The following is a 12,152-nucleotide window of genomic DNA, read 5'->3' as shown; positions in this document are numbered from 1 at the left end:
GATCAATTGCCTCTTGTCAAAAGTCTCCTACTGTGACAGCTGCCATAGCGCCTGTCACCCAATGTTGACTGTTTGTCCGAGTGAGTGGAGGGGGCGGGGCTTAGCCATAGGTCAATTAGGTAGACATCCCCCAACCCTAAATGACCAACCACTTGATGGTTGGTTAACTGCAGGTAAAAAGTCCAAGCTATTGAAGCAGAACGTATTGGTTGAAAATGCAATCTTGAAACCCATCAGCAATTGTCTGATGACCATTCTGCTCTTTATTAGCTTTTAAAAACATATCCGTGTATTGAGATTTGTCGAAATGCCGGCTGGATCTAAAAACACCTACAAAAAAAATGACTTAAATTGCTAAGTGGGTTGTAAACAGAGCCTGGTGCATAGAGAGGAAGTCTTAGCTTCTTTGTACACTGGAACCGCAGAAATTTGGCAGATGCCCCCATTGGCTGATTCATCGTCAGAATATTAGCCAACTAGTTCCAAGTTTGCTATGACCTTAACATATCTATATTGCCAAGACTGTAAGTAAAAACTCTTTTATGCCCTTGTACATTTGTTTTCTTCTTGGTTTGTTAACCCTCTGGAGTCCATCTATTTATTGAAAATACACGTTTTATTTACAGTAATAACTTTATTTATATATGATATGTAGACAAGCTGAGAAAGCCAATTCAAAGTGCATCATAGGAGCTTTCACAGTGTGCAATTTATGTTTCTAGACCATTTTTAAAATGTGAATTTTCTTTCTACAATGAAAACTATGACTGTTTTAATTTACATGCAAATAGGCTGCTTTATAGTTTTATTATTTGTTTTTTTCTGCTGTTTTTGTGTGTATAATGGTACATTTCCATAGACACCTGTGTCTTTTGTTTGCATTTTCGGTTCCTGGCAGCTTTATACTTTGTTCGTTAAAATAAATTGACTGACTGATGGCCAAGTTTGTGTGGAGAAAAAGGAGCCATGCATGTGATGTAAGGACAGAAACGAATGCATAGGGAGTTGACAAATTTGAACCAAAATCTCCTGGACTTCATAGGTTTAAGTTGCTTTTTCTAGAGGGCTGAATATTATTTTTCTGCCGCAGAGGTTAAAAACTACAACCAAAAGCACAGACTATGTGAAAGGTTTGCATCTTCTAATCCCCAAATTCCTCTTTTTGGGAATTTAAATCCCATAATATCCCAAAAATACTTTGCAGAGATGAATATGGCAGTTGATTTATGAGATGCACTCTTAAGTGCTGCTGCCATTACTGCTGGCAGAGTTCAACTAAACACATTAACAGTGACAGTGGAAGCAGAGATGTTTGGGTTAATCTCAGTCGACAGTCGCCCCCTCCAACAGGCGAAGATAGTCTGTGTGAATGTGGAAGTTATTCATTCTCAAAGCATGAGTCTGAAATTAGTTATGACACAAGCTTTGGGAAAAAATAACATTAACACATCGCTTCTGCCCGACCTCCACAGTGTGGATGTGAAAGTGTATTTTGGAAGAGCTAATTAAACCCAGCAGGAATTACTGGCTAGCTTAAGATTCAAACCATCAAAGTGATTTAAAAGTGAAGCTATTTAAAACTATTGAGTGAAAACTATTCCAGCATATACCTGAGCCAACCCTAAACTGTAGAGTTTTATTTTCATTCTATAACTGTTTTAACCCTGTAAAACCCAAATATAGAAAAACGCAACAAAAAAAAATTCAACCATTCAGATGTTGTTGTAGGAGGCCTTTGGGGGTGAAAATGGAGTGTTTTCAAAAAATGTATGTTTTAGTAAGTTTTTACGGAAATGTTGTAATATTGCAACATTGGGCTTAATGGGGAGCAGAATCTCCTGTATTTCCAATCATTGTCTGTACAACAATACAGAACTAAGGATTCATTTGCAGGGTTTTGCTTTTCCGAAACCTGTATATAACATGAATAATAATCTCAGTCATGTTGTTATGAAGAGTTATGAACTTTGACATTTATTTACATTATTTACATGAAGTCTATGAGAGTTTTTTTGGGGATAACCAAATTTATTGTAATTCTGCAACACTGGGTCTTAAAGGGTTAACCCGTTGAGAAAACAATCTCACCCCAGAGTCCACTTAGTAGCTGTTCCAGAGCTTTCTAGAGAGTTGACCAATTCTCATGGAATTCTAAGAAACCCTCATCCATGTTTTCTCTCTTAAAAGCAACAGGGCAAACTTCATCTCCCAATGACCCTCCCATATGATCAAAAGCTCTAGGTACAGGTACTAACCTGGAACTTGGGTTGAGACTGGTTTCTCTATTTTAAGAATTCATTTTAAAACTGAATTTATTAAATGTTTAGATATCAAATGTGTCGAATCTGGAGTGCTGTACTTTTTGCACTGTGCACCTGTACAACGCTCCACTCCAATACTGGAACATATACTTCACGTCATATGTGATATATGTATAAATTGTATTGATATTATATATCATGTTTATACAATATTCTTGTCCTTTTGCACATTCTATTTATTTAAACATTCTTATACTCTTAGTATATTATCTATTGTATATATCTTGTATATATATAAAAATGTATACATGTTTACATATTATATATTATATTATGTATGTACCCTACACCCTACAGGCTAAATACTATATGACACATTGCTATGTTATTATTATTATTATTGTTATTACTACTATTATTATCATTATGATTATTATATACATATACTGTTGCTGCCATTACTAATATTACTATATACTGTGATATACTGCTATTATTATACTGGCCTTATTATTATTATTATTATTATTATTATTATTATGATATATTATGTCTAGTCACAATACTACTATTACCATCATATCATCATCTCTCCACTGTAACCTAAAACTGATCTTTTTTTTTTTACTCTTAAGTGTTCTTGTTCTATTCTGTGTTTTTTTCTATTATTGTTTTTATTTATTCTACCTCAGTATTTTATTCTATTGTATTCTATCCATCCATCCATCCATCCATCTAGTTACCCCACAAGGTCAACGCTAATCTTTTGGTAATTTAGTAGCAGCACTGATGTCTTCATGGCCTTTCAAAGAATAGGATACAATTCCTCTTGAAAGATAAACTCTTGGGGATTAAATCTAACATTTGTTTCTGCCAAACTGATTTGTCTGTAGTGTAAGGTGAGGGTGAAGTCTGAATTACAGAGGGTACATAAAGTGTACTGCATCTTCACAGTCTGTTAATTCTGGACTCTTAACATCAAACTCCCAAAGACACAAGCTCTCACACTGCATATTCCATACTGAAAAAGAAAAAAAATCCATTTGTTTTCCTTCTCCATTCCCTTTGCATCTTGTACTCACATGCTACAACTCAAAATGTTCAGGTATGCCATAACAACAGACAAACAAACAAAAGATAATTGACTTCTCTTATTGATCATGCTGTTGGTTCACTCAACTGTGCTGGGACATAAAAATAATTTGCTATTGCACAAGAGAAGGAGAAGAAAGACAAGCAATCGATGTTGACATGATATATTGTTTCAGCATCGACACGGCAATGAATGGATGTGAAATAGTCAGACTGCAAAGCAGTGTGAGGCTAATTTACACTACAGTACAACTATTTTACTGCTTGAGAGAAAAGTCCTTGGTCAAATGTGTTAAAATGTGACTTTACTGAACACTGGAGTGAAATCTTCTGTATGACATGGGTCTGCAGAATCAAAGAATCACATGTCATTATGGATAATGGCAGACAGCACAAAATCTATCTTTAAACAAACTTATTTCTGTCAATCTGGTATGATTACAAAGGCAAAAGTATCAACGTTTTCAGTTAAAATGTAAATATCACAAAAATATTTAAGATAGTATAAATTGCAATCAAGTACAAATTGTCTTCACACAACAAGCATGTGGTTTAGCACTGTGCTTCTGTCTACATATTTTGGAAAGCTTTAAGTGTCAAACTTGTGAGGGAGATATGTTTCGCAACTGTTATTGGCTGGCTTGTCAGCAAAAAAAAAAAACATGCTCATAAATGTATCCACCGCTGCATCTTGGACTACGGTTATGGTGATCGCAAGATGCATGATGCATGATGCATGATGGAACTATGTGCTAAAAAACAATAACAAAAAGTGCCACTGAAAAGTTTGTTCACGCATTTTTGAAAGCCAAGCCAAATCGGTGTGTGTAATGCGATAAAATACGACATGTGAGAATGGAGTTTGGCGAAACAGGTGCACTGTGACTCTGTGAATCTCTGACAGATTTATTCATATCCCTAATGCCTTGCAGGGTAAACTTTTACCTAATGTATTGTGATGACCCCCTCCCCCTCTGTGTGTTGTGGCATGTTGTATTTCAACTGTCTGTGTAGGAGGGCAGACCAGAGGAGGTCATGACACTCCTCCAGTCTGCAGAGGCTGGAGGAGTGTCAGGAGAAGCAACACCTGAATCCAGTCTCAGTCAGTGCGTTTACATGCACAGTTTAATCGAGCTATGCTTAAAAATCGATTTTGGCGTCTAGTCAGACTTCTGTCCTTGTCCCAGTTTACATGCAACTGAGAAAACTGAATAACTGACGGGAACGTCTCCTCCTCCTCCTCAAAACTGGGTGGGGATATGAGTCGTTTCAGCGAGTTAACATGGCCGCCTTTCTGTTGACCTCAGTATGACGTCGCTACTGACCGGCTACTGCGACCGACTAGTGTGTGACCGGCTAACGTGCTACCGGCTAACGTGACCGGCTACTGCGACCGGCTAATGTGACTGGTTAACGTGACCGGCTAACGTGACCGGCTAATGTGTGACCGGCTAACTTGATCAGCTAATGTGCGACCGTCTAACTTGATCGGCTAATGTGTGACCGGCTAACGTGACTGGCTAATGTGACCGGCTAACGTGACCAGCTAATGTGTGACCGGCTAACATGACCGGCTAATGCGACTGACTAATGTGACCGGCTAATGTGTGACCGGCTAACGTGACCGGCTAACGTGACCGGCTTATGCGACTGACTAATGTGACCGGCTAATGTGAGACCAGCTAACGTGATCGTTAACCTGCTTTCTTGGATGTTTTTGTTCCAGGGTCATATGCCAGCGTGGGGGTGAGGTCTTGTCATACATGCTGGCGAAAATCCTATTCCAATTATTATCTGGGTGTTATCAGAGTTGGAGAACTCCGACATCAGTCAGACTAACACGTTTACATGCACTTCAGTTGTCCAGTTGTAGTCAGATTAAGTCAATAATTCAGTTTTTTCAAATGTCATGTAAACGTACTGAATGCTGAGGCTGTGTAGAGGAGCTGAGGCCTCAGCTCTCTCTCTCTCTCCTCCACAGCCACCACCTTTGTTTGGTTCAGTTGGTTTTGTTTAGTTTGTTGGTTACTTTCAGCTTATACACCTGCATTCCATCACCTTGCATGCATGCACACACCTCACCACTGATTCACATAATCATGTTTCTTTGTGTTCTTTTCAGTTAATCAAATAAACATGATTTACTCATAAATTGAATACTTGTGTGGTCTCCCTTGTTTAGTCATGATCTAAGAGTCATTTCATGACAGTATGTTGACACTTTTATGTTGGTAAGTCTCTGACCAATCAAAATGAGGTGATGAGGTGGATCTGGCTCTGAGGAGACAGGAATTGGCAGTGGCTCATCATTCAAGTCTCATTTGATTGGATTCATTTTTGTAAACGGCCCTGTATGCAGGATGAGTCATCAAGCATTTTAGATGGTTTTAGAGGCAGAGAAAAGACAGGTATTTTAATGTAAAAATACTATTATGCTCATTTTCTGGTATTACATATTTCCTGCTTCAGGATCTCTTGGACAACATTTTGCCATGATTGACATACCCTCACACACTGTGACAGCATGCGGCTAATTACCAGCCACACGCTGTCACGGCTTGTAATTAGCATATGATTTTCATGGCGATTCCATTAAAATTAATTGATACTGCTGAAAAACTTAAAAGTTTCAAATTAGGTTTTGAAGGCTTTAACAACACAACAGCTTCAGCTTTTGTAGCATGGGTTGCCACACCAATTCCATAAATTATATTTGAACACAGAGATGCAACAACCTTTGACGCCAGTGTTTAATCAGAGGGGCACATTAGAAAATGGCAAATATGATATTTAAGCATTCAAAACCTTTATTTTAGCTTATTTAAAAATCTCATTTAAGTATATTTGGAAGACACAAATACATTGATGGAAACAATGAGACTTACAGACAATAACAAATATTTTCGTAATACAATGACATTTGTCATTTTTGTGCAAAATTACTTTTTTTTTTTTTAAAGTGCAGTACAGTGAGAATGATCCTTTTTTATATATATATACAAAAGCTTTTATTGCACAATTAAACTATTATACAATGTACACATTCTGGGTCCCTTTTCTGCATAATGAGATATTGTTTGAACAAAAAATAGGAGAGAATTGTTCCGTCGTTCATCGTATCATAAATTGATATTTTTATTATTAATTTGACACAGGGGCCACAGCAGGGGCCAAGGGCTTCTTCACAGGGGCAGTGGCCCCTGGAGGCCCCTGTGTAGAACCACCACTGCAGTACAGTGTGTGTGTGCTGCAGCAGTGTTCAGCTAGCTATGGGCTGAAATATTTGCCAGCAGAAACTGAATTTGAATTATTTGTATTTTAATTTGTATTTGCTTAACTTGAATAATTGCATTAAAAAACTGAATTTGAATCACATAATTTGAATTTGTATTGTTCAATATGAATCATTGCATTGAAAAACGGAATCTGAATTGTAATTTGAAATTTAATTTATTAGTTTGGAACTGAACATTCAGTTCTCACAATTCAATTTCAGTTCGCAAAATTCTATTTCAAATTTCTGCGACAAACATCCGGGTGGTTGAGGCAGAGCAATCAAGCGCAGATACAGAGAACGCGTCTTAGGCCAATTAGCACCTCGGTTTTCTTTTGAAGCATTTGTTGCCACCCTGTTGCCATAGCGTCTCTTCAGCCAATCAGCACAGCCGTTTTCTGCGCTCGATTGCATGATTGGATCAGTTTAGATGACAAAAACAGGCTGGAAGGTAAGTCCTGCTCCCCACACAATTCAGGCATCTGAGCCCCACGACAATGTGGCTCCAAAAGTGCATTTAAGTCAGTCACTCTATATAAACATGCACTAGCTTTATCAATAAGTCAGAGTCTTACAATGCAGCAATGCATTTACAGTACAGACATTTACGATATTTTGTAATTCTTTAAAGCCTCTACTGGGTATAATGTGTGAAATATACTGTATATTGTCTTGTGTAAAAAAAACCCACATCTGTAAGTACAAACTGCTGCTACTCCCTTGTGTGAGGTTTGTCAGTATTCTTGAAAATGTAAAAGAAAAATCAGTAACTGAAGATTATGACGCCAGCTAAAGGAATGGAGGTACAAAGATGCCAATTACAACACGTCCTCATAAAAGAACTACTGGAATGGAGTGTACATCATAGGTTGGTTGATGATACATAACACATAAGAGTATCCAAGGGGGGATTTTCCTTTAAACTCTCCTCGCTGAGGAAATGACTGCACACGACTCACTTGGGGAAGGAGGAAAAAAAGACATATATTTGCAAAGGAGCCTGTAATACAATCTCCACGGTTATGGAGTCATTCTCAGCTTGAGTGCGTGCTGTGTAATTTTATCTGCAGTATTTCCTGAGGTGGCACATTTTGACGGCTGAAGCTGGGGACCTGTTAGAGAGAGTGGTGCAATGAACAAGGCCGGAGAATCCAAAGGGAAAAGCACTGATTATACTGTTCCTCATGCTTGTGCATGGCCTCTTTAACCAAACACTTGCTTTCTCTAATGTTCCACAGCTCATTGGATTTGATAATCCCTTGAGACACTGCAAGCACTAAACTATTACATTCTGCATGCCTCGACAAATGCAAAAAAGTCAACGTCATGTGAGCCTAGTTTTTATGATGGAAAACACCAGCTTTGGCCTGTGTTTGGAGCAGCCGGTGATTTATTACACGAACTAGCACTGAAAAGCAACTAAATAACACTGTGCCTGTCAACCCTCCTATAAAATGGTAACCCTCGAGGTCCTTATTTTTTATGTTGTAGCCATCTCTGGTGATAAGAAGTCATCTCTGTATTTATTTCAAAGACTTGGCTGTGGCCACAGGACCTTTTCCACAAAAATATCTGGTGCAGAGTAGTTACAGGAGCAAATACAGAGGCTTCTCTCTCTCTCTCTCTCTCTCTCTCTATATATATATATATATATATATATATATATATATATATTTTAGGCATGCCTATCTAGCTGTCAATGCTTTGATGATTTTTTTTTTGCCAGAAAAACACTGCCATGGTGAATCTGAAGGTGTATAAACCCCTTTTCAATCAAGGCAGTTGGCAGTTCAAGAGCTGGTTCGGAGCCGGTGCCTAATCGTTTCGACTGCCAAAGAACCGGCTCTCAGCCAGGAAAACTGGTTTCAGAGTGGTACCAACTCTTTTAGATTAGATTAGATTCAACTTTATTGTCAATGAACAGAGTACAAGTACTAGGACAACGAAATGCAATTTAGCATCTAACCAGAAGTGCAGAGTAGTAAAGTGCAAGGTATTTACATATGAACAGAGTGTATAAATATAGTGCAGGTATGAATTGAATATGCTATGGGATATATACAGTGATGAATACCTTTGCTGGTTTTGAACCACGAACCACTCACGTCAGGGGCTGGGGGCGGGATTATCGTAACCAACAAGACCAACTAAAACGTGTATAATTTATTTTATTTTATTTGCTTAACTGCAGTGCGATCGATACCAGGTAGTCTGTGCTTGGTAGCTAGTTAGAACTAGCTGGATAGCATTAGCTTACAACAAAGGCTAACATTAACGTTAAGTGTTAATAAGAACGTAAAGACTGTCCATAGTATTCAAGAAGAGCACAGCAAATGTGTTGAACATGTCGTGTTTGGATGGGGGTCATCCCTATGTTCCCCAGGTCCTATGTTCCCCGTTTTTCCCCAAAAAGGGTCCTATGTTCCCCGGTATGTATTGCTACAGGGGAACATAGGACCATTTTCCAGAAAAAGGGTCCTATGTTCCCCGCAATCTATCAATCTTTACGATAGACTCTCAGCATGGCCAGCAGGCCTACAGTCACATGGCCCACCTCAAGCAGCACAAAACTTAAATTTGCACAGTAGCTACTTTCTGCTTACTTTGCAGTTCATTTTTTTGCTTTTTAAATCTAGGATTACTCATGTTTGTATGTTCCCAACCCTAATCATATTGTCTTGCATCAAGGCTTAGTTTTTTCCTTTTTATAAATGATCTAACACTTCTATATCTAAAGTTTTTTTTTATCTTGGTAAGAAACAAATAATTGTCAGGTCACTCTGCTCGGGCCAGTTCATCGCTGCTTACCGCTTTAATTTATCTTGTTTTAAGAGTTAATTTCTTATTTTAAGCGTACAACATGCTTATTTCTAGATTTAACAATCTTAATTTAAGAAATCTTGTCAAGTGAAATTATCTGTCCATGCAGCAAGATCATTTCCCTCCCTTTAGTGTTTTTATCATGTTTTTAGACACACCTTTTTTGCAGTGCTCACATTTGAAAAGCTGGAACCAGAGACTGTTTGGTTTCTAAGCCTGATAAATGACTTAAAAGATTTGTCACAATTGAACTGTTAATTATCTGTTGATCAACTCCCGACACACTCAGCCTCATCCGCAGATTATTACAGCCTGCGCTGCTTTGATTGACAGCTGATCTCTAAACAAACAAGAACACAACGCAGCAATGAGCATGTAGCACCAAAGATGGAGAAATAAATCAACAACATAAGCATGTGACAGATGACCACTTGAACAGTGAAGCCGATCCATCAGAGACTGCAGACCCAGCAGAGGACACAGATCTGGTGCACTGCTACTCTTTTACTCTACCTCTTGGCGCTGGTGGAGAGCTTGGCAGCAGTCTTGCTAGAGATTTTGGCCTCCTTCTTCTTGGGCTGGGTTTGGTCCCGCTGCTCGGGGCCCGGCTGCTCCGGTGGAGCCGTCTCCCTCTGCTCGGCGTCCGAGCTTCCCCCACTGGTGTTGGGGCTGTCGTCCGGCCTCGGCTGCACCTCACTGGACATGCTGACACTGCACACAGACATGCAATGTTATGCATACTGAATACACAAAACTGAGCAAAGTCAATCTGCTGATCAAGACTCTATGAGATGGTTGAAAAAGGCCCACAAAAGCAAATAAGTGGACCATGAAATTAAAGAACTGCTTACACCAAGGTCAAGAAGAAGAAGATGGAACAAGAGCTAGGCAAGAATCCTTGGCTTTCTTTTACTTTTTTACCCTTTTCTTTTCTATCTCCAACTCTGTTTTTGGATTGAGTTTTTATTACTATTTTATTGTTTAACTGTAAAGCACTTTGGTCAACTGAGGTTGTTTTTAAATGTGCTCTATAAATAAACTTTGACTTGACTTGACAACTGCAGCGATGAAATGAAATCATGCACAACAATTGTTAAGTTCAATAGGCTTATGAAAAGTGATATGCTAAATAAATATAGGTTGCAAACTGGATGAGGACGTTCTTGTAACTGCCTTCAGTGTTTTGTTTTGTTGTTGTTATTTGTTTGTTCGTTTGTTTTCTTTACGGGAGTAATATAAATTCTCAGATCTAATTTGTTTGATATACTATGGTTGACTGATAAAAATAAATAAATAATAATAATAATAATAATAATAATAATAATAATAAATTAATTTGACATTAGGTGGCTATATATATATATATATATATAAAATATTATATTTGAAGTGTTGAGTACCAGGGGATAGGCCTAGATAAGTATTTTTTACTTCAGCCTACTCCCTTTTTTTCGGACCAAAATGATATTAGGAAATACGTATTGAATATTAAGTTAACTGGTTCTTATATCTATCTTATTACTTAGACGGGGAAGATGCATGTATATGTATAGGGTTATATATACTGTATGTGTGTATATATATATGGTTATTTATACTGTATGTGTGTGTATGTAAAGGGTTATATATACTGTATGTGTGTATATGTATAGGGTTATTTATACTGTATGTGTGTGTATGTAAAGGGTTATATATACACTGTATGTGTGTATATGTATAGGGTTATTTATACTGTATGTGTGTGTATGTAAAGGGTTATATATACTGTATGTGTGTATATGTATAGGGTTATTTATACTGTATGTGTGTGTATGTAAAGGGTTATATATACTGCATGTGTGTATATGTATAGGGTTATTTATACTGTATGTGTGTGTATGTAAAGGGTTATATATACTGTATCATACAGTATATATAACCCTATACATATACACACATACAGTATATATAACCCTATACATACACACACATACAGTGTATGTGTGTGTATGTATAGGCTTATACATACTGTATGTGTGTATATGTATAGGGTTATTTATACTGTATGTGTGTGTATGTAAAGGGTTATATATACTGTATCATACAGTATATATAACCCTATACATATACACACATACAGTGTATGTGTGTGTATGTATACGGTTATATATACTGTATGTGTGTGTATGTATAGGGTTATATTACATTACATTACATTACATGCCATTTAGCAGACGCTTTTGTTCAAAGCGACTTACAATAAGTGCATTCAACCTGATGGTACTAGACATAGACCATAGGAATCAAGTAAGTTATATATACTATATGTATGTATGTATAGGGTTATATATACTGTGTGTGTGTATATGTATAGGGTTATATACTGTATGTGTGTATATGTATTGGGTTATATATACTGTATGTGTGTATATGTATGGGGTCATATACTGTATGTGTGTATATGTATAGGGTTATACATATGTGAGTATGTGTATGTACGTATATGCATTTTCATTATTGATTAATCTGTCGTTTATTTAAACGATTAATCGATTAGTTGTTTGGTCAATAAAATGTTGGAAAATATCAATCAGTGTTTCCCAAACCACAAGATGACGTCCTCAAATCTCTTGTTTTGTCCACAAACCAAAGAGATATTCAGTTTATTGTCATAAAGGAACAAAGAAACCAGAAATATTCACATTGAAGAAGCTGAAATCAGAGAA

At 37.3% G+C, this 12,152-nt stretch overlaps 1 protein-coding gene across 1 annotated transcript in view; it reads right to left on the bottom strand.

Annotated features, from left to right (window-relative positions):
* Positions 1-12,152, bottom strand: part of LOC131984519 (ubiquitin-conjugating enzyme E2 E2-like) — a 117,887-nt gene that overhangs the window by 100,518 nt on the left and 5,217 nt on the right. The window contains exon 2 of the mRNA XM_059349362.1: positions 9,961-10,158. Coding sequence (XP_059205345.1) covers positions 9,961-10,151 — 191 coding nt within the window. The 5' untranslated portion in view covers positions 10,152-10,158. The remainder of the gene's footprint in view (positions 1-9,960; positions 10,159-12,152) is intronic.

The sequence above is a fragment of the Centropristis striata genome, chromosome 14, assembly GCF_030273125.1.
Source record: "Centropristis striata isolate RG_2023a ecotype Rhode Island chromosome 14, C.striata_1.0, whole genome shotgun sequence".
Lineage (NCBI taxonomy): Eukaryota > Metazoa > Chordata > Actinopteri > Perciformes > Serranidae > Centropristis > Centropristis striata.
Note: the sequence above shows the minus strand (reverse complement) of the source record. Positions and strands in the feature narration are given on the sequence as shown.